Source organism: Centroberyx affinis, unplaced genomic scaffold, assembly GCF_046629955.1.
Source record: "Centroberyx affinis isolate AG114_WGS23_722 - 3 ecotype Tasmania unplaced genomic scaffold, CSIRO-AGI_Caff_v1 ptg001712l_1, whole genome shotgun sequence".
NCBI classification, from domain to species: domain Eukaryota; kingdom Metazoa; phylum Chordata; class Actinopteri; order Beryciformes; family Berycidae; genus Centroberyx; species Centroberyx affinis.
In genome coordinates this window covers 169,752-196,254 of record NW_027280123.1, presented here as the reverse complement: position 1 = coordinate 196,254, position 26,503 = coordinate 169,752, and the positions used below count along the sequence as shown (strand labels likewise).

Here is a 26,503-nt window from a genome sequence, read left to right as displayed (position 1 = left end):
AGCTCGCTGTCGATTCAAACGCAGGGAAGAAGAGAGGAAAGAGTGGATAAGTAGCAGAGAGGGTCTGCGTTGTGTCACCACATCTAAACAAACCCACTGTCCTGCCAAGTGTGAAAGGAGCTCAACCCGGTGCAGTTTGGAAACACATGAGGTGAGCCACCCACCCCCCATGTGTGATTGGACCAACTGGGACCAGAGCAAGATGGACTGGATACTAGTCCAATAAAAAGTAAAGCCTAGGTCCAAGGTAGTGAAGTGGAGTGTAATAACTGATCGACAATGTAATAACTTGTCAAAAATGTAATAAAATGTCTATCTAAACGGGTTGAAAATGTAATAAAACCTGTTGACGAATTAAATTACTGGATAATGTAACATTATTACACTAAGCGGTAATGACTTCATAAGCGGAGTAACATTTCTAACTGATGATGCAATAATAATGTTGACTAATGTTTTGCCAGGCAATTTAATAATGTGATATGACAGGTATTATTACATTTCAACCCATCTACAGGAACATTTTATTACATTTTGACAAGTTATGACACGATCTGTCAGTTATTACATTATCAGTTGCTACATGGAGGTTATAGATGAAATGTTAATGTTAAGACCCCTGCCATGATGGATGTGCACACATACACAGACACACACACACACACACACACACAGGTGTAGACATGGAGCAGGGCTGAGTTCGAGGTATGCAGAGGCCCTATAAGTGCATTTGGCAGACAGACCTACATAGCGCATATATCTGCCAAATCAAATCCACTACAGCAAAATAAGAAATAAATCTAGATATTATATTCTTTCCAACACCTATGGTACAGAGCTGCTCACCCATTAGCGATACAACTGAGAGCGCTAAAGGGATTGAAGTTGAATATTGAACCAGGTAGTCACTTACTGTAAAGAGTTATGTAGAGTAAATTTGCTGGAACTAAACACACTCTCATTAAGGAGTACATGTAGAATTGGGATACAGCTAGCTTGGCAAGCCAACTAAAGTGCTTCCTAAATGTAGCTAAAAAGGACTGGTGAACGTTAAGTATAGGCAAACCTGTGCCAGGCGGCTAGCATGGCATATTTTAGGGGCACTAGGCGAGGCAAAGGTATGAAATTCAAGGCTACTTCACCCATCAAGAACCGTGCCAACGGTGTTTCCCTGTACACACACTCGCAATGTACATCGGTGAACGCACACCCCGCACACTCACATACACACAGAGACACCATCGGAGTAAAGACAGTGGGAAGATTAACACGTACAACATCCTCATTTATTCATAAACGAGGGAGCAGGGAGGAGAGAGGAGGCGGGGAGCGGGTCAGAAGTCCGACAACACTGTGTAAGCTCGTCTGTCATTTTCTTCCTGCTCTGCCAGTGTTTGGGCTGCTGTGCGCGGAGGACAAGTCCCCCTCTAGTCCCTGGGCAGCTTGCAAGAAAAAACAAAAAATAAAAATAGAAAAATGAAGCGAAAGCCTGGTAATTGTTCCTCTGTTTTATCCTTCTCGTCAGGTCCTTCTTTATCTTCAGCGTGCGAGGGGGCAGGAAGCTAAGCCGTGGACATTAAAATCAGATGAGAGGTGCGGCGGGGCCGGGGGCGATGGCAGACATTTACACAGGGGGATGAATTAGTCGTCTTTGTTCAGTGCATTGCTTTGCTGTGATCCGCAGAGTCGCTTTCAATGCTTCTGTAAAAAGAACAGGAGGAGAGACAACAGATCAGACACAAATACACACAAATGCACCGAAATCACTTTTCCCCACTGTCAATATTAGTACTAAACATTCAGGATCGGGCTACGTTGACTTGACTGATTGTTACTGAACAATTATTCAATTCAACTCCTAACTTCATTGTAAATTTGGTTTGCAGACAGGGTTTATGATAAAAACACATTATAAAAACATACAAAATACAGATCACAAATAAACAAGTCGCTACAACTTACACCACATACAAAAACATTAGTTGACAAGGCCAGTCAGGGGAACTACAGCTTGATACAGTGCAAGAAATAGTTGCTAAATATCAAGTATTTAAAGAGACATAAGACAATCAATTCATATGTAAATAAAGCATTCGCATTGCAGTGGGGATAAATGAGTTGCTAGTTCTCTGCAGGTTGATGTTGAACAAAAATTATGACAAATCTGTTACATCACTGGAGAGATCTTGCATCCTTCTACGCATTATAAATGCAGAAATTAAAATTGCTTTGCTTTGATTTCTGACATATTAGCTCTTTTTATTGGGTTTTAGTTAGGTGGAATTCTCCTACATGCTACACTATATTCCCAGGCCTGGTGTTTACATTGTTGCATCCCCGATAACAACATAAACACCCTACACTTTAGGTCGTATACAATGTATGGTAATTCTCCACTTAGAAAGGTGTAGTATAGAGTTACTAGGGTTTCGCTGTTTGTTATTATTTCGGTACAGTTAAGTAACAAGATGTATATAGAAACAAATACCTGGTTCTCCTATTTCTCCTTGTGAAGAGCTTCTATGAAGGCTTCAAGTTTCTCCTGGATCTCACGCACTTTCTCTGCAGAGAAGCACACAAAGGAATTTGGTTAGTCAAACCCCTGGGGAATATACAAATGTTCACAGAAAACAAATACTCAAGTATTTCCCATGGTTTTCAATTGTGTTTAAACCAATTTCCACCAAATAGTCATTAAATCTAAACGCACAGTTGTCTTATTGTATTCTTATACCCACAGGAGCACACAGGCCCCATTTCTTCACATTTATGATGTAATTATTCCATCTCTTGTGCTTTTTATCCTTTTCTTTTTTACCTTGTTTAATCTTTGTGTCTTTTGTTTTCTGTAAAGCACTCCAAGGCTAACCATTTTGCCAAAAGCACTTTATTAAATGAATGCAACTAGACTTGGTGGAAAGGGAGTCTCTTCTATTCTTATTTGGGGAGCCACAGGGGCTTGTGGAAAGTTATTCCTCCAGGCCTGAACGGCCCGTTGCCTTGCCAGGTTATATCAGTGATGGGAAACAATAGTCTGTGGATACAGTTAGAGAGAGGCTCTGAAACCAGCACTCTAATGTTCTGCTGAATAACAGCCATGTTGTTCAGGTAGAAATGCCTCTATTTTTCACCACAGCTCCAGATGGTTCCTCTGACAGTGACAGCCAAACCTCAAGGCAGACCTGCTTCACACATCTGATGGAGAAGGCTTGTGTACCCTTTTCCAGTTAGCACAGACCACATCAAAAGCTCTCACCCTCCCCTTTTCATGGTACGTCCCTCCTGGGCACATTGCTAATGGACAGAGGGAGATACCATAACAACAACATTCCACATGAAAGGGGGAATCTACTGGAAAAACAGCGAGTCACTTACTTTCCTGATTGGGCTCCTATTGTCCAGAGACTGTCTGAGAGGAGCGATCCTTCCACACAACATGTACTGTCACACGAGAGCCATCTGAAGCAGTCTTAATCGCTGATTAAACAGGGGCTGAGGGAAGTCTGTGGGCCAACGCAGAGAAAAGGAGGCCATGGCTCGCAATGCCAGCTGCACCACCAAGCCTGGCTGGCTCTCCAGCTTCCCTGTCTCCCTCGCTAATCTGTCTGGATCTCCACCAAGCACAAACTCAAACACCGGCTCCAAAGAACAAACTAGCACTCCTCCGTCTTGATCAATCAGCCACACGAGATGCATAGGCAACCTATTGTCGATAGTTTTCCTACGAGGAGGCCCTACGAAAACACCGCTAAGAAAGACTTGTTCGTTTTCGAGGAGTGATAAATCATTGTGTTTTTGGACCTCGGAGCAACAGTGTCCTAAGTGTCCATTTCAGGTCGGCACAAAGGTGAGAACTGTGTGCGTGCTTTGGAGTGAAACTAAATATCGGAGCGAGGGGCTCGTGTGCAGCCCCTTTGATGGGAGCACGGCTGCTGAGGTATCCTTTTCCTGACGGATGAAAGGCACACGGCATGTCAGCCTTTCAGGGGGACGCAGGCACACGCACACACATGCACACACCAATACAGTCACACACAGGTCCCGAAACACTAGCAGAGCGGAGAAAAGCTGGCTGACAGCGAGAAGACCCGGGACCAGGAACACAAATACACACACTTTCCCCCGAAGTCTTGGAAAAACAGCACGAGTCACACAGCCACACCGCCTCCACCTCCCTTCACCTTCCTACACACACTTACCGCTGGCAGGTGGCAGAAAAGAAATTCCCCTGCCTTTGATACTCTGTTAACACGTTGAGGCACAATGGCAGGGCGTTGCGGGGGGAGATTACAACACCTAATGGAGGCATTAAGGGGGCCTAGAGAGGGGCACGCTGACAAGGCACCGCAGCAGGTGTGGGGCTGAAACCTAACCCTGCGGTACGCCATTCCAACACACACCACACCGCAGGGCACAGCTCAAAGGCAACTGTCAGAGTTCAGCCGTGTGGGCTGGGTGCCTCGACCGCAGGACAACATAACTCAATCCAAGCCAATCAGAGCAGGATTACCAACATCTGTCTGACCTGAAGAAAGAAAGAGGGGCGGGGGTGCGGGGGGTGAGGGAGGTGAGGGGGTGCTTGGAAGGAAGGAGGGGACTGACTGTCACATCATCAAAACATGGGAAAGCCCCTGGCTCAAGCTTCAAAGCCTAACTGGGTTTAGATGTGGCTCGTGATAACGCAGGCTACTGCGCTTAACGCAGGCCGACCATTAAGGATCCTGCTGACTGTTAGGAAGTTCACCCTTAGTTCACTGGGCAGCCTAGAGGTTAGAGAAGTGGGCTTGTGACTGGTAAGACACTGGTTCACATCCCCAGACCAGCTGGGAAAATTTAGGCGGGTGGGAAAGTGATTGAGAAAAACTCTAGAGCTGGGCGATATTGACAAAATCAAATATCACAATATTTTAGACCGAATACCTCGATATTGATAACGTGATGATATTTGGGGGATGAGTTGGATGAATTACCCATGAGAAAACTTTGAAAATTAGTAATGATCATTAGTAATCAGTAACATGTAATAAGTAATATGGATATGATGAGCAGGTAAAGCCAATCATTGTTTATTTTACTCAGCCAGTACAGGCTAATAAGTTCAGAAAATTGTGTCACGCAGCCTTTACGACCAGGAAGAATATTGTGAACATTTAAGTTCACAATATTACGATAACCAAAATCCCAGACAATATCTAGTCTCATATCACAATATTGATATTATACTATATATCGCCCAGCCCTAACTCTAATCTTCCTCAACAACTACTGTCCAGATGCCGTTGGGGAAGACGATTAACCCCCAGTTGCTCCAGTGGAATTTCTCAGCGGCCAACAGCAGAAGACTGTGGTTGCACTGGGCAGCTCTATGTGTGTCAGAGTGATGTGGGCGTTGCTGAAAATAAACATTCCCTTCCCTAGATAAAGGTTTAATTTTCACCTGTGTCTGACTGCCTGCACAATTCGAGTAACATCAAGACATTTTGGACATAAGCCTGCATAGATCAGTATGGCAAAACCCATCAGCCATTCCCTTACAGAGGGACTCTTAATGACATGAAAATGAGCCTGCAACAGCTTTCAGGAAACCAGGAGGCCATGGGCGAATGTGAATGGTAGCTTTCAGAAAAGCCAATATTCTCGGGATAGAAACTGTGAGAAACAGATATTTATTTCCCCCAGCACCATCTGTTTGTCTCCAAAAGACAGCAGCAAGGGGAATAAAAGGCCACAACAAGGCTTTCTTTTCAGGGTCCCGCGGAAATGCAACAAAAAAAAAGTGAACAGAGTCACCATTGCCTGTTCCTCCCTGAGCAGTGGGAGTAGCGATCTAAAACTCCATTTAGGACGCTGTTTACCTAAGAGATGAGCCCCGAAACACAGCCATTCAACCGCCCACCCCTTTATCTGGTCATGAATATTCCCATAATCCTCTGGCCTCTATCCCAGAGGCCCCTTCTTTAAGGTGGTGGGTGTTGCGCGGGGTGCAGAGGGTGGAGGGACTCTCGCCCATTGAGGGAGAGAGAGGGGTGGGCCTTCTCCCCCCAATCCCCTCTTTCAGGGCCTTCTCTCGGCTGATCTCCACATGAAATGATATCTCATTCACTCCCACTCTGTAGAGTCCCTAAGCCCGCTCTGGCCGAAGCGCTGGCAGAAGGAGGGCTGAGCTAGAAAAGCCTTTAATTGACCTGTAATTAGACTGTGAAACTGCACGGCCCTGCCGGACAAGCGGCCCGACACAGAGGAGAGGGGGAACAGAGGAGAGAAAAGATGAGAGGGAGAGGACAGGGAGGCCTGCAACTTACTGTGAGGAAGAAAAAAAAAGAACTAATCCTCTTCATATGGGAGATGGCCGCTCTTCTTGACTGGATGTGAAAGGGAGGCAACCGTAAAGAAAAGGACGGCTGTTATGAAAAAGTGGCAACGGAAAGATTTCAGCGGACCATGTTTGGTGCCAAGGTCGCGGCTCCTTTTGCACGCTGCTCTGAAATTTTCTACTGACAACAGGGCAGGAGTTCACAGCTTGGTCACTAGGGAGGGAGGGGGTGGGGGGGTCGGGTTCCTGTCCCAACCTGTCATCATTCATAAAGAAACTTTTTATATCTCATCCCTGCCAAGGTCACGGTGTAGGTGGGGACACTGAACGTTTAAACGCTCCGCTGTCTCCTCCTTTGAAAACTGATCTCTTAATGTAACAAACAGAAGAGCCTTTTTCTCCACCATGTTGCTTGATTTGTCACTAAATCTGTATTGTCACGCTATAAAAACTGGGCCATGGGAGGCGGACGCGGGGAGAGCGGGGATGTCGACGGCCCAACGCCATGTCAGTGACAGAGCCATGAATCAGCCCTCGCACTCAGGGCTCTTATCTAGAAAACAGATGCCTGGGAGAGAGCGGCCCAACCTGGGGAGAAACATGGGTCTGAACAGGTCAAACCTTGGGGTCAGCCAGAGGGCAGACTAAACAAAAACAGCAAAATGGGAAAGGGAAAAGTCCTTTGAAAGTACCAGGTGAGGAGTGAGGTTGGGGTTTGTGGCGCGGGTTTTATTGACAAGCATTGCCACTGCCTTTGAAGGACCAGACGTCAACAACTTTTAGAGCAGGGGGTTGTAAAAATCAGGTTAGTGGTCGCAAAAATTCTGGAGATTTCATTTACAAAGTCGAGGTCTTCTGGGTTCACGTCCATTCATGTTAATGGATCAAAAGTAGAAAAGACAGCCTAATGTGAAATTCTCAGACAAACAAAGCTGGCCTTTTCCTCTCCCAGAAAACAACGGTCACCATCGCTGGCCTCACGATACCTGTAGTTTCCTTCTTTTACTCATAGAAATTTACCGGTCTGAGACAGTAAGTCTACGCTTAAATCTACTGTAAATTAAGCAAGCTGTCATTGGTGACTTGTGGTGTAAATCACAGCAAGTCAGGGGTCTGAAGTTTTCCAAGCCTCACCTTTTGCACTCCAATGGAAGCCTGCGCCGAGGCTAAGTGGCAATCAATCTAGAGTGGCCACATGGGCCTGGGGATGTGAGGCTGACAAGAGTGGTTTAAGTCGAGATCCTGTCATAATCCCTTAGAGAAACTCCCCTTTACTGCATCAGCCACAGGTGTGTGAACTAAGTTAACTGCTGCTGAACTCTGCAGCGAGCACACACACGAGGAAACACACTGAGCACACACTTGCACGCAGATACACAGAAACACACGACACACACAGATTCACTCACACGCAAGCTTGCACACACGCACATGGAAATACCAGAGAGCCCCATCGAGGGCTAAGTCTAAATCTAGAAGTCCAAGCTTGAATCAATTTTTAATCACCTCATCTCAGTGCCTTCGTGACACGCTGCTGACCCCAAACAACCTGAGCAAACAACCAGGGGAGCGGAAGACGGACAGAGGCGAGACAGTCCAGCTGAAGTGAACCCGCCCTGCTCTCCTCTTCCCCCACCTCCCCTCAGGTGTGTGGGGTCCAGCTGCTCTGGACCCCACACACCTTCACATCAATATAACACTGAGGAGATAGCAGATGCACTCTGAATTCCTTTAAGCCACGAGGAAAGGCCTGTTCAGGCCCATAGGCTGAGAAGTCACTAGACTGCAGGTGAAAATAAAAGGCGAACAAGATGACAGAGAATTTCGTATGTTCAAAGCAGTGTTGCACAGACTGCTGGTGCTGCAAAGCTACAACAGCAACTGAGAAAGGGCAACATCATTATACTAGAACATAGGGCTGGGCGATATGGTTGAAATCAATATCACGATAATCATAAGGATTTTTCTCGATATCAATATATATCACGATATGGTTCATATATGCAAAATCATGTTAAATAATCAAATTAATGTTCATCTCATTGAACCGAATGGTAATGTTAGGTGTGATTTCAAACAAAACTGACATTTTCAAATAATATTCCTACCATACCTCATTTTATCAGAGTTTTTAAGTAAAATTTGCTTGTCATCATCAATTCAGACAGCAGAAGTGTGTCACGATATGAAAATATCTTCATATCATCACGATATGATTCCACTGAAAGACGATAAACGATAATATTGAATTATCGCCCTACTAGAACATTTCCAGAACCAGTTCTCTATTTTCTAGTGTTTCATGTCACATTTACTATTGCCAGCTTGCATAAAATTCACACAAGAATGGAAATCCTTGTAAAAACTTGCATATTTACACACAGATGAAATTTGCATTATATTTTAACAATATAATTATGCACCAGAGGATTAAGATTATTATTACTGCCCACAGTATTGTTTTATAATTGAAATCGTCACATTGGTACCAAAATCTGTTTCAAGTAAAGCGTTAGCCTCATCTTGTAGGGCCAAGGCATGAGAAAAATCTAAAAATTGCACTATTTTTACCATTGCAAAGAGGAAGTGTACGGTTTTCCTATTACTTCATCCCAACCAGCACCTTATCTCCGCTCTGTGTGTGTGTGTGTGTGTGTGTGTGTGTGAGAGTGTGTGTGTGAGAGTGTGTGTGTGAGTGACAGGAGGTTCTGTGGGAATGGGTCCCTAGAGGCCATGCTGTGCTGGAAACAGACGGACAGAAGCCTTGCTGATGTTCTCCTCCCATCACACACCTCCTTCTCCTTCCTCTTTTCCCACACTCGCTGTCTTTCTCTCTCTCTGAGGAGAATGAAGGATGGGTCCACTTACAGTTTTATTTCCTTGTCACCTCTCCCTTCGTCACCTCTGACTGGTTGTGGTCTAAAACACAGAGCTCTTCTTCCTTGTTTCCTTAGTCCACTTCTTTCCTGCGTTTATACCTAGGATATGTAGGGAGGATATTGGGAAGCAGCTACATCACCCACTGACTGTCCATCAGCCAACTTAAGCTGACTGTTAGCCTACAGCCAAATCTTCCTTGCCAGAAAACTGGTTACCGTTGTCAACGCTGCCCAAATTCAAGTTTGAGTTCAGCCCTTTTATCTCTGAAGGGAAATATGGCTAGGAGCACAAGCATATAAATATACAGAAATATACAAGACACAAAGCAGTAGACGATGCAATATCTTCCTCCTTTATCTTCCTCCTTTATCTTCCAACTCTCTCCTTAGCTGTTACTCCTCAGTTCTTTATCTAGCAATTCTCTTACATGATCATTCGATGGTTAGGGGAATCATTTCAGGGCATTGTGGTTCTGACCTTTGCACTCCTTACTGTTGGTTGCTTGTAATATTGGAAAATCTGGGAATTGAAGCTTTTTCTATTGCTGCAGTCACATCAAGTTGCTCTGGTCAGGCACAAGGTTGCAAAGACCTCTATTTTCCTGGTCAACTTCTCTTGACTGTTCCGCTCATAAAACAAACAAACTAAATACAAATCGACTTCCAGCAGCTTCTGATAGCATGGAAGCGTGGTAAGGCTTCTACTATTGCTGGATGCTCACTATTCAGTTTTATCAGATACGTCAATCAGCGCATGGCACTCGCAAAATGAAATACACGACATATAATCAAGTAAATTGAGGAAAACCTCTGTGCCTTAGAGTCCCATGAGTTCATACACTTTGAGCATGTGAAGTAAACCTTGTAGTTTCAGTACGGTACTCCACCAACTGAGCTACACAGGTACTTCAGGCCTTCCTCTCATCCAGTTTCAGTGACTGATCATCCACATGACGCTGGCCGGTGATCACTGTGTCCTGCTAATGGCTTGTTAACCAGATGCTGGAGAGCTGGCCAAAAAATGTAAGGTGTGTGTGTATGAGTGTGTGTGTGCAAAGTGTGTTGGAATGAGCACAGATGCCTCCGGTTCCCAGACTCGGCGGGGAAGGAGGGAGTAGGGAGGAAGGAGGGAAGGGAGGGAGAGATGGATGAAGGGAGGGTGGAAAGAGAAGGGGGTCGTGACTGTGGCGAAAGGGAGCGGCTGGCTGGCTGGATGGGGCGTTAATGGCGTGAGGTGAAGGGAGGAAGAGGAGGAGGAGGAGGAGGAGGAGGGGAGGGGAGGGAAGAGAGAGACTCCTGTCTATTCCAGCTGTTGGGAAGAGAGAGAAAGGTACAGAAAGTATAGAGCAACAGTAACAGAAGAAAGAGAGGGAAAGGGAAGAAAAAGAGATAAAGAGAGAGAGACAAGAAATGATATAGAGATGGAGACAGAGAGAAGGTGTGTAAGAGAAGAAAAAAACAAAGATATATATACAGTATATACTTAGAGTATATACTGTGAGTTATAGAGACAGTAAGAAGAGAGCGAGAGGGGCAGGACCCACATGCTTTTAACATCAGTCATGCTTCCCATGATCAGTCTCTCATGTGAAGAGAGAGAGAGAGAGAGAGATGGACGGAGAGCTGGAGACAGAAATGTAGAGAGGAAGAAAGATTGTAAGAAAAAGAAATAGAGGTATAGAGGTAAAACGAATGAGTGGAGAGAGGAGATTGTGTGTGAAAGAGTGAAAGAGAGGCAGAAGCAGGCAAATGGAGCAATACAGGGTATCAGAAAGTCAAATTTAAGACTTTTAAGACCTTTTTAATGCTTGCTGGAATTCAATGTAAGACAATGTAAGACCAAAAAAACAAAGCTAAAGCAAAAATTCCCTGGCCTATTTCCAATTGCACACAGCTGATCAAAGTTCTGAAACTAGAAACGGGAAGTATAAGAAAAGGCACAGCAGGAAATTAATTATTAAAAGTCCAATTGAATTTAGTAAAGCAGATACGATGAAAAAAAAAGTTTTGCATATTCTATTAACCCTGTCCTTTATTAATCTAACAGTGGACACAGTGCAAATAAACCTATCATTGCATGGTGAAAAAAATAAGACGTCTAATAACTTTGTAAAGCCTTTTATTCTGATAATTTATTTTAAGCCTTTTTTCAGACCTTTTAGGTTGCCCTGCAATAGAAAGAGACTAAGTAGCAAGAGTTTGTTCATGTTGGGAGCGTTTCTCAGACAACATTAACAGGACGAGGGCCTGGCTGCAGATGAAAGGCACGAGGGCGCCTTCGTCTACGCCGGCGTTATGACAACTGTGAATCTAGTGTTTGTGTACTTGACGCTCCCAGGGAGAAAATGGATCATTTGGCAGCAACTCATGCCCTGAGGTTTCCTCCTCCATGGGAAAAACCAAACTCAGAGTGTAACAGCGCAAAGCCTCTCAGTTTACAGAACCACGCTGCTAACTAGTGTCCATTGAATTCAAACACAGACAATGAAGACTGTGGTCAGAGAGAGAAAGAGACAGAGAGAGAGAGAGAAAATGTATGAAAGAGAGAAAGAGACACAGAGAGAGAAAGTGTAAGAGAGAGTGCAAGAGAGGAGGGGTGTGAGAGGATGACAGAGAAAGATAAGGGAGAGAGCGAGAGGGAAATAACAGCAAGCAAAAGAAATAGAGCAATGGAGAAAAAGAAAGAGAGCAAGAGATAAAGAGAGCCACATAACAAATGAGAGAGATAGCAAGAGTGAGTGAAATGTAGATGGAGAAAGAGAAAGATAGAGAGAGAAACAAATGCAGATGCATAAATAGAGAGGTCATTGAAGAAGAAAGAGCGTGTTCATGTTGGGGCGCTTGGGGAGGTCAAGTCTTTAGCTCTTAGAAACTAACTCATACAAGGAGCAAAGCCAAGTCTTTTTCCAATATGTTCATAATCCTCTGAACCACAACAAGGCTAAAGAGCAATGTGTAAGAGATGACGGAGCACAACAAAGCCAAAATGAATCGGTTCCTTCTAAAATAAAATACCATGGAATGCAAATTTCCCTCTTTGAGAATCAGGAAGAGGTGCATTGATCTAATTTGATTTATACAACAGCTGTACCACAGAATACAGAATATAGACCAGAGCCTAGATAGTATAGTACCGTACATTTACAAGACGCATAGTCTCCTAGCAATTCTGGTTCATGCTTCATGTGGAAATAAACACAGTGAAGTGCAAATGGTCAAAATTACGTAATTGCATTTGAAACAACTGAGCGTGCTGGCTGCATTTGAGTGTCGCGAGCAAGGTGTACCACCTGAAATTTGAGACAACTTTGTGTTTTTTTTCTTCTTCTTGGGGGTTTTTGATAGCCAAATTTTCCTACAAAGTACTATAGTTTTCAAGCACATAGTCATCATGAAGGTGCGAAAAGCATGAATGCCATGGTACGGCACTCGCACGTGTCGAGCCACACAGAAAGCATGAACCAGCCATAAGGCTTGTGCGAGAGCAAATAGAGCTGGCAGACGGCTATCGCTGCTCTGCCCTGCTGCCCCGAGCAAACACTGTGAAACCCCTGAACACAGGCACATGTGCACACAACACCTTAAGACGATACGTCATCCCCTATAGCGCAGGAGAACAGAGGAGCACTTCTCACTGAGCCCCCACTAATCACTCCGGAGGAAGCTGCTCAAAGGAGGAGGACAGGAGGAGAGAGGGGGGGGGGGGGAGGAGCAGATGAAAGGCAACAGAGGGAGCGTGAGGCTGAGAAAGCATTCCAGTGAGCAGGCCCAGACAACCAGAGCGCTATTGTATTCTGCTTCCACACAAGGAAAAGGAGGAAGAGAAAGTGTTCACGCGCTCACACACACACACACAAACACCTTTTTATTACCATCCTTGAGAGCACCTTGCATCGACTAACCTTAATGTTACAATCAGCAATATTTTCATATAAATAAATGTCTGTTTTGCCACTCTCTGTTGCCTGTTAATACAACACAATCGTGATTCAACCCATACCCAGTTCATAAAAGTTTTTACATTTGCTTAGTTTCCGGCGGCAACGACAGCGGTTTGTTTGGGAATAAATAGAAGACAAAATGAGACAAAGAAAAGAGAGCCACCTGCAGAAACTCAAGCTGCATCAACAGAAAATCTAAGGAAAAAAACATCACAGTACTGGACACACTGTTTGATTGACCAGTGATCTTTGGGGAGTACAGTGCGAAAACACCACGGCAATGATCATTACTCAAGATGTCCCCAAAAGTAATAAAAAATAAAAAGGAAATCACTTCACCACTTTCTCCTTAACCCTCACCCTAACCTAAAGCTAATGCTAAATCCATCCTTAACCCTAAACTAGGCCCTGGAAGAAGAGAGGACTGACGAAAATGACCTCACTTCGCAAAAATGTCTCACTCCAAAGATTTAAAACTGGTTCTCACAAGGATAGAAGTACAAGAAAACACACACACACACACACACACAGCCATGGTCTCTCGCATAACCTCTCTCCCGTGACTAAGGTTTTAAGCTCACCGGAAGAGGGTTAAAGCTGAAGAAAAGAAAGCTGAGGTAATAATGTGACACTAAGAATCTCCATGGTGTGTGTGTGTGTATGTGAGTGTGTGTGTGTGTGTGTGTGTGTGTGTGTGTGGGTGCGTTTGCTCGCACTCGCCCCAAGCCTGCGTACTGTACAGACACGAGCTCTCCATCAATCTGACAAGCTGAATAAACAGCCACGAAGAGGGGAGTGACAGCCAGGAAGCGCGGCTTCCCTTTCAGAGACGGCCAATTCATGTGACACTGGAAGAGCTGGAGATTTGACGGTTCAAGAGGTGCAATGGAGGAGTGAAAAAAAAAGAACAGTTAGTGCTGCCGTTTACAAAGCAATTTGCCAACACTGTGAGCGAGGTGCAGGGCTGTCACTCTGCGGGAGGGAGTAGGGATGGAGAGAGAGAAGGAGGGAGAGAGAAAGAGACAAAAAAGAGAAAGTTGGAAGGACCAACTGAATGGTAGAGAGATGAGGATATAGTACATACTCACTCACACAAGTATCAAGGTTTCACCTCTAAAACAGTACGATGGCAACATTTTTAAACGCAGTAAGTCTTCAAATAAACATTTCCATTAAATAGTCACTGACAGCTCCATTGAAAAAGGGGGCTAGACGCTACACAAAGTGTTTCCCGTAGGACATATTTCGCTGACGCACAACTTGCTATCAGCAAAACAGCATAAACATTCATGAGTGTGAATTTCATGGAAGCTGGCGGTAGTAAATATGACGTAAAACACTTCAGAATAGAGTGCTGCTTCTGGAAACACTCTAGTATCGTACAGTTGCTCAAATCAGGGACCGTGGTAGTTTTTCCAGTGCAACACTAACACACACACACCCACACACACACAGGACAGTGTCTATAATGGGAAGTGAAGCAGGCCAGGCCACATCCCACTGGTCTCCTGAGAGTCCTGCGCCTGCACATTAGCCCTGGGCTTTGCTCCAGAGACGGCACTGTGCCATACAGCTGCTCTGGCACACGCTGACACACACACACACACACACACATACACACACAACACACCTCATCACAATGTACTTTGTACCACTCATTAACACTCCTTTCACACTCTCACTCACTCACACGCTCTCTCCCTCTCTCTCTCTCTCACACACACACACACACACACACACCTGACCTGCATGTGTAACCTGAGCGACGCAGGGCCTGTCTGCAAGTAGGGGCAAATAGCTCTTAACACCAGACTGCCCCCGGGAGCACATTTCTGCCTTTGTTAAGAGAAGTGTGTTTATCCCCTCTCTCTCTCCCCCAATACCTCCCTCCTTCCCTCCCTCCTCCCTATATCTCTTCCTCTTTTCCCCTCTTCCCTTCCCTCCCCTCTCTCCCCAAGAATGGTTGCAAGGTGAAGGTGGGGTCTTCCCCCTTTCTCCTTTGAGAGAGAGGGAGAGAAAGCATCAGAATACAGACTGTGAGAGAGAGAGACAGGGTCAGTCAGACAGACAGGTTGAAATAGTGACAGAGAGACGGAGAGGGGAAAAGAAAGCTAGCAGGATCAGGTAGCCTGTGGTATTAGCTGGCTGACCTGTGGGGTCAAGCCATAGTTTGGGCCCGAGGCGCTCTGACCTGCTGTCTTTAAAAGGGATGGAGAATGAGTGGGTAAACAACAGCTTTGAGGGAAGGGGATTTTATGATGCATCGAGTAAGGTTTCAATACGCACACACACACACACGCACACACACGCACACACACGCACACACACGCACACACACGCACACACACGCACACACACACACACACACGCACACACACGCACACACAGGTGTAATCTCTTCCTGTAGAGTCTTGCATGGCTGGGAAGAGCTACCATATAGACCACATAGGTTATCATTTTGCTCCTGTCCAGTATTTTAACTTCTGAATTGGATAACCACACTACAAAAATCACAGTGGATGGTGTAGTGGTTACAGAGACCACCCTGTTACTGAAAGGCCACAGGTTCAACAGCCAAAATACTGTATGTCCTCTGGAATTGTCCTTCAGCAAGACACTACTAAGGCTGGGCGATAAGTGTACATCCTCCTCTACATATAACCGAACCCTGATGTATTTGCCTACACTCAAAGCCCTGAGGAAGGCTCTGAATTGTTGGGTGTGTTTAGGCTTGTTTCTCTGCTGCCTTTAAATAAATTTTAAATCAACTTGAGCATAATTTTTGTCCCCGAGTGTACTTTGCCAATTGCAGTGTCTTGTACTTGGCTACATTATAAATTACAAAAGATCAAGTTAATTTAAATTGGCAAAAATAAAAGATAATTTCCACTGATGATGGGATCCAGTCCATCTCCGATTCCCCAATGTATTTGTCCAAAAACCCAATGCTACAAGACACTGAACCCCCTGCCTGCTCACTCACTGGAAGTCCCTCTGGTTAGGAGCATAAGCTTAATGCCTAAAAATATAAAATCTATGCGAATGCAGCTCAATTATCCACGAACCACTAATCAGAGTCATGAAACGCATAACTGAAGACTACAAACCTGCAGCGAGACTCCAGAATTTCAAACTGAGCCTAGAATGCTGGCAAAAAAAAAACCATTTTGAGCACCAAACTTTTTTGGTATGAACTTGCTCAAAAAAAGCCGTATTTTGCCTCAAGGAAGTGCGCTCACTTTGTGCTTTGAGGCGTGTCGTGGAGTCAGCCGGTCAGCCAGGCAGGCAGTCTGGAGTGATGGACCCACACACCCACGCCCCACACACACACACACACACACACACACACACACACACACACACACACACAGGTCTAGGCTGCATTAGACAGAAAACCCTGTGCTAAGTGTCAGACAGCTAATGACCCAGATCCTCCACTCACCCACTAACTCAAGCTGTCCGACTGACACAGCTAAGATTGCGGAACATGAATTCATTGGCTGGAGAAAAAAAATCAGTTGATGTGTCTGTGATATTAGGGCCGAGCAATACGGGCATATTGAGGTTATTGTTGTTGCAGAACATTGCAAAATTGCAATTGCAATATGAAATACTAAAAATGTGGACACAGCTTTTACTAAATCATTTTTCAGCATCTAAAAATGAGTGATGCTGGAGTTTGCTCTTGTGCTAGAATTGTCTAGACTTCCTTTTCTCCTCAGCTCTTATTTCCTTTCATTTTTCTATAATACAGGATCATCCTACAGTCACAGGAATATTTTGTGACATCTATATCTCTGTCTGGGTGCTGTGGCTCTGAACCTTGTCCTCCTTTGCTATTGGTTGCTCATAATGTTACTGAAGTAAAAATTGAAGCCTATTCTGTGGCACAAATTATGGAATTATGGGAACATTAGCCACATGCCGGAAAATTTGCGCTGTGGCTGGTAATTTTGAGTACTCCACCGGCCACTTTGACAGGTAACCTGCTGTCTTTCCGTGGTCTTATCCTCTTAACAGTCTTAACAGTTTGGCAGGTATAATGGTGAAAATGACTGGAAAAGTTTGCGATTTACCAGCCAATGTCGCTGGTGAACAAAAAAAGTTTCCAGTATCCTATGCTGGAACCCACCTCTGCTATTAGGAACCTGTGAGAGCGAGTGTATGTGTGTGTGTGTGTGTGTGTGTATGTGTGTGTGCAGGTGTGTGTCTACCCTATAGATTCCACGACAGATTCCGACCACATTCCCACATCTACCACCGAGTCGAGTCTGTGGTGGTGGGAAGTGGGAACGTCATGCCTGTTTGGGAAGGTTTGGGATCGACTTGTCTTATAGGATGTGCAAGGCCAGGCAGGTCTGGGCATTCCTGACAGTGTGTGGAATGGAGGGATGAGTAGAGCAGAGGTGTGTGTGTGTGTGTGTGTGTGTGTGTGTGTGTGTGTGTGTGTGTGTGTGTGTGTGTGTGTGTGTGTTCTCTTCTCTCCCCTAGGCTGGTGTCACAGAAAACCTGACTCCACAGAGGAGGAAGTGAAGCCAGTCCCTGTTTAACTCTACCTGACAGATGATGGCTGGAAGCTTGTGTGTGTAGGTGTGTGTGTGTGTGTGTGTGTGTGTGTGCATGAGAGACAATCCATGATGCTGTTGCTAGTGTGTGATTTTGTCTGCATGTGTGTGTGCAGACAAAATCACTCAGATGTGTGTGTGTGTGTGTGTGTGTGTGTGTGCGTGGTCAGGTGAGAGAGACACTGGATACCTATACCTTCGTCAGATTAAGTAATAAGCGTGTGATATTCTGTCTGTGTGTGTGTTTACACTGGCAGCGAAGGAGGCGGAAAGTCAATGAAGGGTGTGTGTGTGTGTTCAAAGGGCGACAACTGAATCTCGGTCGACCAAACCAAACACAGAGGGACACACACACACACACACAGATACAGCAATCACACAAAGCGTTTCCTCATTCACCTGTAGCCCTTTACTACACTAGTCCCCTATCAGGACGGCAGGAAGCCCATATCAAGCAGAGAAACAATAGGTACTGTGTGTGTGTGTGTGTGTGTGTGTGTGTGTGTGTGTGTATGTGTGTGTGTGTTTAAATAGATGTAGAGGACTCTTACAGGGTTACTGTTTAAGTGTGTGAGGCCTTAGCAACCATCAATTAGATTCTGTATATAAAAGCCAAGACTATCTGGCAGCAGGAAGTCGACAGCAGGATGAGATCTTTCTGGGCCAGAGGGCAAAGCTTCACCAATTTAATCCTGTCACAACATAGCGATGGTTTGAAATATGGCTAGTGTACGAGTGTGTGTAGGGCATCTGCAGGTTACAGAAAGCCACATTTAAGACTTTAAAAACCCTTTTAATGCCACCTGAAATTTGATTTATGACCACTTTATCAAAATTAAGAAACAAAAAGCTGGCAAAAACAGACTATTCCTGATTGAGCATAACTAATTAAAGTTCTGACACTATAAAATGGCAGTGTAAGAAAACAGACACCAGGAAATTAAATGTTTAGGGAGATGATGTCCAACATATTATGCAAGTGTATTTTTCATTAAGAACTGTAATTACTCTATGACATTTTAATGCTTTTTAACACCTAAAATGTAGATCATTTAAGACTATTTCAGACAGGTGTAGGCGAAAGCACGCTTGAGTGTGTGTGCATGACAGCGTGCATGCCAGTGGGTGTGAGTGTGTGTACTAATGCCTGACGGCATGTGCGTCTCTGTGGGTGTGTGCATGACAGCGTATGTGTGTGTGTGTGTGTGTGTGTGTGTGTGTTCACAGGAGATGGAAAGCGAGTTCTGATATGGCAGCACGCCTCTTGTGCCGCCTCACAAACACAGACTTTAATCAGTTAGCAGGGTTTTGCTGATTAGGGACATTGCTGAGGACGCCTCAACCCCTCACTGCTCTAACTGCATTATTAGGAGCCTTCACTGAGCAGACAGCTAACAATTAGCAGGTATGTAGGAGTCTCCCCCAAGGGAAAGGCCTTCACAACGCAGAAACAGCCCATACATGCATGCACACAAATGCAGACATGTGCTTACTGTACATACAAGCCTTAATGTCTCTGCATTAACCCCTTGCACCCTGAGTTTCCCCTTAAATATCCTCTTAAGTAGCATTTTTTTCCCAAACTGTATGTCACGTATACAGTAGTGTGCAAAAGTCTTAGGCACCCTCGATTTTTTATATAAATTTCTTATAAGTCTTCGATTATTTTGTTTATTTGTTTTCTGCATTAGTGTGTCAATAGACTGCTTATTGTAAATGTTTGATATTCAGAAACTTTTCATTTCATTAGTTTTGAAAGCATCTTTGCTTTATGGATTTCTTTGACATATGCCTAAGACTTTTGCACAGTACTGTATGTATTCTGTATCCGTTCGTTCCAACGCTTCACTGAAGCTGTAGCAGGCTTATATTGAGTGAAATATTCAAACCCAAGATGCCATATATTTATGGCTGCACCATTACAACAAATGGAAAAAATGTAGATGTTTGTGCATCATTTTATACACGTCTCTGTAATTAAGCATGATATATTTGGTATCTTTGGAAACCATATAATCTTGAATTTAATTTAAAATAAAGTTCTGTGGGTTTGAACAAAGCTTAGTTGTGAAACGTGTAATGATGGCTAATGTTAAATTATAACCCTTAGGGTTAACATTAAAGCATATTAATGCAGAGACATTAAACTGATATTAAAACTGATTCTGAGTCTGATATGGAAATATTTGCAAATAAGCAAGCACACTGGCGCACACACACAATGTTCCCACAGACCATACAATTCACACACACCCAAAAAAGTGGGTGGGGAGGGGTTGGGGTAGCCAGGAGGTTGTGGGTAGAAGACGATGAAGATGTGGGTGTGTGAACAGAAATACGCTGGTTCGAATCCCAGACCAGAAGGGAAAAGTCAGGGCAGGGAAAGTGAATGACAAACATTCTCCTTTCGCTTAATAACCATTTACCCCCAAAAGCTCCTCAGTGTTCAATGGCCAGCAGTAGAGGACTGTAGTTGTACTGGGCAGATCCCGGGTGTAAATGTGTGCAACTGAATGCACAACTGTGAATGTAAAGCAGGGTGGTGCTAAAAAGGAGCCTGCATGCTCCAATCAACTTCCTGTGGATAAACGCAGGGTTTAAAAACCAGTGAAAGTGTGTTGAGGGGCAGCAGAGCCAAACAAACACCAGTGAAGATGTACAGGTCTGGACTTGCTGCTGGTGGCATCGTTCCAGACATGACTAATGGTCAGCAGCTAGGGGGGCGATCAATGGTGTGTGTGTGTGTGTGTGTGTGTGTGTGTGTGTGTGTGCGCCATTGCCAAAAGTAAAAGAATCCTCTCCCAGGGTCTCTGGTTACCACCAACAGGAGGCTCAAAATGAGACCAGAGTCATGCTGGTTGTCTGACTCATGGTAGCCTCATCCTGCTCATATACACTACAGATGATACACACAAAAACACATCAGACCATGTTCTCGAACATCATGTGTTCGGGTCCCGCTCAAGACCTTTGTCACATGTTGTCGCTCTCTAACCATTCTCCACTGCCTACCCACAATCCAATGAAGCAGGAATGCCCTTAACAAATGGCTTCATTCCAAAATATAATACATCTATGTTGGAACAAGCTTTTGACCCCGACTTCTTAATATTTCCAAAATCACAAATGCTACTATCCTAAAATAATCAAACTATTTTTTGAGCAAAAACCTTAACAAGGCTCAACTTAAACAGTAGGTGTCAATCATTTCAAGTTGTGGATATGTCATTTTGGAAGCACACAACCACCAGTAAAGGCTATAACAGCGGTTCAGACAGCATTCTCACATTTGAAAAAGGCCAAAGTGCAGTTTACTAAATGCAGAGAGAGAGAGATGCCATTTCTTCTTTATGAGGAGAAGTCGGGTGAACCACAAAGAGGCAATTATAACGCATGCTAATGGAGATGGGAGCAAGAAATGGTCACCATGCTCATCTCTGCTGTGTGTGTGTGTGTGTGTGTGTGTCTGTGAAAGAGAGTGAAGTGACACAGACAGAAAGAGAGCGAGAAAGACAGAGAGAGGGCAACAGAGTGAGAGAGAGAGTGAGAGAGAGAGCTATAAAGCGAGTCTGGGCTTGTCTTGCAGGCGTGTGGGCGCTCTGCAAATTGCGCTGTGTTTAATCAGCAGGGTTGTGTTAACAGGGAGACGGGCTGGCGGCTGGACCTGACAGGCGGACAGCCACCACACTGCTGCTACTGGTCAGACACACACACACACACACACACACACACACACACCCATCCTATGTGGCAATTAAAAAAGCCTCCAACTATATTGTATGAATGAATATTTGTGCGTGTATGAAGGGTGTTGTCAGGAAAGCAAACAATCTCTAATTGTAATTGAATGAGAGTTTTAATTACGTTCAAAAACCTGAAATCCTTCAAAAGAGAGAGCCAGAGAGCGAGTGAGGAGAAAGAGTGAGAGACAGAGAGTGGGGGGGGGGGGGGGTTCGATGTATTCAAGCATGTGTATGTCAGTGCGCAAAACCCTGCTGCTGATTATGGAAAGAATCATTATATACATTACAGAAAGAAAGCCGTGGATTTTAAAGGAAAAGTCCCTTTAAAATTATACAGGGAGACAGAATCTTAAATATCAAACTTGGCAGGGACTTACCAGTTGATATCCAAGTGATCTCAACTTGCCTCTGCTGTAGCATCCTAGTTCACTGACTGAATGAACACTGCTACTGTTTATCAGACTAGTCAATACAATCTTTCCTTAAGCACCACTGCCACCTACTGGCAGCTTTGAAATTTCCTCTAATGGAGCCGTGTGTGCACATACTGGCTCACATACAGCAAGCAAAGTGAGTGTGTTTGAAAGTGTGGAAGTGAGTTCATGGGTGGCACTGAGGTGTGACAGTTTGAGAGACTGTCCTGTAACTGAAATCACAAGTTTGATTCCTACAACAGCAAACGGGTCCTGTAGAGACAGTGAAACCCTTCCTGCTCGCTCATTTTAAGTCAGTGTCAGGTAATGACTGAAATTATTATCCTGTGCGTGTGTGGCTTCTAAGTGTATACTTGTGTTTATATTTAATCGACTAACCATGAGTCTAGCATTATATGCAAGGTCCTGCCACAGTTTCTCCTGCAGTGTGTCAGTCCTGTATCTGAAGTCAGGATTCCCTTTGCATCAATTCAGGTTCTGGAAAATCTCCCTCATTTCCAGAAATCAATGTTTGCAGCACTGCACCATTGTAGGAGGTCCTGTGCTCCTCAGATTTTGAAAAAAGAAAAAAAAAGAAAAAGAAAAAAAAACTAGAGGAAATCCTGATGAAAGTACAGTATGCGTGAGACTCACTGAGATCCTCGGCCAGCTGGACACGGCGGCCGGTGATGAGATGGGTCTTCTTCTCCGTGTCTTCCCCAAAGTCCTCCAGCACCTCCTTCACATTCTTCTCCAGCCGACGCACTGAGGGGATACACACACACACACACACACACACACACACACATACACAGAGGAGTACTCGATCAATATCCAGTCCAACAACAATGCATTGGATTTTTCTCTCAATGTTCTGATTGACCGATACAATCATCCAATTTTACTGTCATGAAGATGGTTGAGAAAATAATTGTCTATTTTCATTATGTATGTTTAAGACCATAATGGAAACAGTAGGAGCCAATTTTATCAATTAGTGACAAAGCCCATGTGTACCTTCTAAATGATAGCTCATTCTGTGTTAAAACAGACCGGCAGACAGAATTACTGACTCCATCTCCATGTACCTGGTTTGATATGGTTTTGATGGTTTTGATTGACACTTCATTTTAAGTTTCATTCATGTAGTTAATGTTGTCTGCTTGAGCAACTTGAAGGTGGGACCTTTCACAGCACCTCCCATTACTGATTTGTGCAGGATAGTGGGAGAAACGTGTGGCAGTGGCACAGATGCACCCTTTGAAAGTTGGAAAATCTGGAATCTGGAAAACAGGTTCTTGGGTCCCAAAGACAGAAGGGTTTTCTTCCAAAATTCTATCCACTTTGGAAAACCATAATGTGATTTACCTTTTTCCAAATGGTGCCTATCTCATTTTGGAATTCCATGTTCCATTATATCCCAGTCCCTCATCGTTATCCTTACCCTCAGTGTTGGTGAGCTGTTGTCGGAGAGTGTTGGCCGTGATGCCCAGCATCCTCTGGATCCTCCAGAACAGTACCACATCGTTGCACTCCAACTGGGGGGAAACATACCGACACACAGCTTAACTTTTCACATAATAACCTTCCATACCGTTGAGAAAAAAGGTTGAACAGAAAGTCAAATGAAGACAACCCATCCTCTCCCCTCACCTCAGAGTCGACAAAGTGTCTCTGGTAGTAGTAGAATCCTCTCTTGCAGAGGTTACAGTGGGCCAGAGCCTTCTGCAGGAAGTGACGGCGATACAGCTGGTGCCACGTGTCCTTGATCTGACCCGACAGGAGGTCAACAAGCCAGCAGTTAACGAGTGATAAATATTATTCATGAATCAAATCCATGAATCAATTTTTCCATGGATACAGTAAAGGAACAGCAGGCCTCCAGAGCAGTTGGTGGACAGAACACAATGTGCTGTCTGTGTAAGGGTCATGACTTCAACTGAAACATAGCTTTTAAATGTGCAAGGATGGGTATTTTGGTCCTCCCAGTCAAGGAAAATAACTGATGAAGTATCAGGTGTGAGTGCATTAGGAAGCGGTAGCACAAGACACTCAGATGGAGACACACATGCACAGACACCAGCACACCCTGAGGAGGGTTCTGTGTAGTGTCAGGAGTGTTCAGGATAAATCAGTTTAAATCAACTTGAACATAGTTTTTGTCCCAGCAAGTGCTTCCCCTAATGAGTGTCTTGCACAACACTACATTTTAAATTACCAAAGATCAAGATCATTTAAATGGGAATTTCCACTATTGCCTATCCCCGATATAGCTGTCCAATTGCCCAACCCTAGTGTGCATGCCCAGAGATTTGGTCTGGGCATGCACAGAGTCAAGTGTAACCAAAGCCTTTGAGCAGTGGTGATGTAACATGTGTTTTGATCTCACCAGCACGGGGTCGACTTCCACCCCTCGTCCCTCCAGGTTCTTCCGGACCGTGGTGACCTCATCGTTGGCCAGGTAGGCTGTGTGGTCCTCGTGGAGCTTCAGCAGGCGCTCCAGCTCCGTTTTGGTTTCATTACGGATGTGCTGCGAGGCCAAAGAAAAGAGAGTGAGCACTATCTTCAGGGTGGGAAACAGGGTGTTGTCTATGGCTGGCAAGTTTGTCTATTATATGAGCCAATTCAGAAGGCAGCAAACCATAATTTGGAGGTCCTGTTATTCTCAAAGAGTCTAGCTGGCTGGTAAAATAGTGACAGTAGCTGGTGAATCAAAGGACAAGAGAGTTAAGTTTCCTGCCCAGACTATCTTCCTTGTAGAAGGTTCTAACCCCATTAAAGTTTAGCATTAATAGCTCTTTTTTAACCAAAATACCTTCTGGATAGTTGGATAACTAAACAGCAGTGCTATAACTGGCAGTACAAGTGGAAGTCTTTGGTAGACTTGAACTCTGACCTGGTCTGGTGTACGGTTCGTCCAGTTCATCCACCTCTGCTTCCAGTCTGGACCCACCATGTCGCCGATCACTGACTCGGCTTCAGAAAGTGAGGGAGAGAGAAAGAGAAAGTGAGGGGAAAAGTCTAGAAGGTCAAAAAATGAAATGCATATGCCGTTTGGTGTCCGCTTTTATCCAAAGGACCTTACACTTTCATGAGTGCAAACATTTGTGGCTCCAGTAGGAAACCCTAATCCTGGCAGTGTTAGTGCCATACTCTACCTACTGAGCTACAGGGTATCATATAGTTAAGAGAGCGGGAGGTCGACTAGAGCACTGGGTAAATGATGTTGTATGGAGCCATCATGGCTAACGTACTGTCTTTGAGGCGTGACTGCAGGGTTTCCTCCATGAACTGGATGGCTGCGTCCCACTGGGGCTTGTCTGTGATGGAGCGGTCTTCCAGGGCGTTGTGTTGGATCACCCTCTGACACACACACACACACACACACACACACACACACACACACGTAAAAAGAAAACCACAAGGCAACAGATCAGTATCAATAATTCCTCCTCAGGTCAAAGCTAGGCAAAGTGCACCAGGGGAAATTTTACTGCAGGTTATGCTGCTGTTTAACCAATTCTGCATTATGCCATTGTTACGGGCAATTAATTAAATTACTACATTTACATGTTGATAGACAGATAGTCAAATCTTAATTTTACTATGAAAAAAGAACATGGGTCATGCAAGTTCTGCTGCTACTGATACTAGTGCTGCTATTTTGCACATCTTGTTAGTCCTGGCACCCATACTTTGCACATATTCATTCATACATTTCTACTTTATATGTCAAAATACATACATGTGTATAAGTCCCATTTGGTCTATTTTTATTATATCTTATTCTTCTTTAGTGTTGCAATGGCCCAATTCCCCACAGGAAAACCTTAGAGTTTCATCTATTTTAATTCAAGTAAACCTGTGAAGTGCCTCTCAATGTTTTGAACTGCTAACTGTTTACAACTATCATTTTTATTTACACCCAGAATTGTCTACTGCTGCAACAATACAGTATGCTATGCTGTTTGAATTAACATGGCTACTGGATATTCACACTGAAAACTACATGGAGAGTGAGATATATATATATATGTTCTACCGTCCATTGCATGTCTTGCATGCATGGTAAAACTCTCCAAGTTGTCAGTATGTCTCTGCACTGATGTCAGCAAGGCCATTTCCTGTACATTTGTGGTACTTGATGATTGAAGAGCTTCTGATAAGGGAAGTAAAAAAAAAAAAAAAAAATCAGTGTGGAGTGGCTGAACCGTTTACCAGGCTGTCCATGGCTCTCTCATTCCACTTGTGCCTCTTGATGCTCTCGTCCTTCACGGCCTCCTTCAGCTTGTCGAAAATGTCATCCTGGTCTTTGCCTTTGTATTCAGCCATGAAGCGGGCAAACTCCTCCTGCAGCGTCTCCCAGGCAACCTGACCAGAGTATATTTGGACGGTTCATATCAACACAACACCATGGCCACCATTGTAAGTGCTCAGAACAGGAAGAGTTTTATGTTAAAATTACATAAATGATTGATCATTCAAGCTCATCAGTTTGTGTTACAGCAGGTGGACCATTATAAATCACATTTAAGTGTATAGAAAAATGCTACATTATGTAACAATGTTAAATGGCACACATCATTCAACAAAAACTCAATTTTGGAAATAATAATCCACATCTGAGAGAAATATATGGACAAAAAAGG

The 26,503-nt window shown here is 44.3% G+C and overlaps 1 protein-coding gene across 3 annotated transcripts in view; it reads right to left on the bottom strand.

Annotated features, from left to right (window-relative positions):
* Positions 1–1,264: 1,264 nt before the first annotated feature.
* The window catches only part of opa1 (OPA1 mitochondrial dynamin like GTPase), a 46,826-nt gene continuing 21,587 nt past the window's right edge, over positions 1,265–26,503 (bottom strand). For all 3 annotated transcript variants that reach the window (XM_071528707.1, XM_071528709.1, XM_071528710.1), the window contains 9 exons: positions 26,073–26,225; positions 25,109–25,217; positions 24,751–24,830; positions 24,244–24,384; positions 23,508–23,624; positions 23,299–23,392; positions 22,509–22,619; positions 2,489–2,562; positions 1,265–1,701 (listed from right to left, as the gene is read on the bottom strand). In XM_071528707.1, the coding sequence (XP_071384808.1) occupies positions 2,498–2,562; positions 22,509–22,619; positions 23,299–23,392; positions 23,508–23,624; positions 24,244–24,384; positions 24,751–24,830; positions 25,109–25,217; positions 26,073–26,225 (870 nt within the window). In that variant the 3' untranslated portion in view covers positions 1,265–1,701; positions 2,489–2,497. The remainder of the gene's footprint in view (positions 1,702–2,488; positions 2,563–22,508; positions 22,620–23,298; positions 23,393–23,507; positions 23,625–24,243; positions 24,385–24,750; positions 24,831–25,108; positions 25,218–26,072; positions 26,226–26,503) is intronic.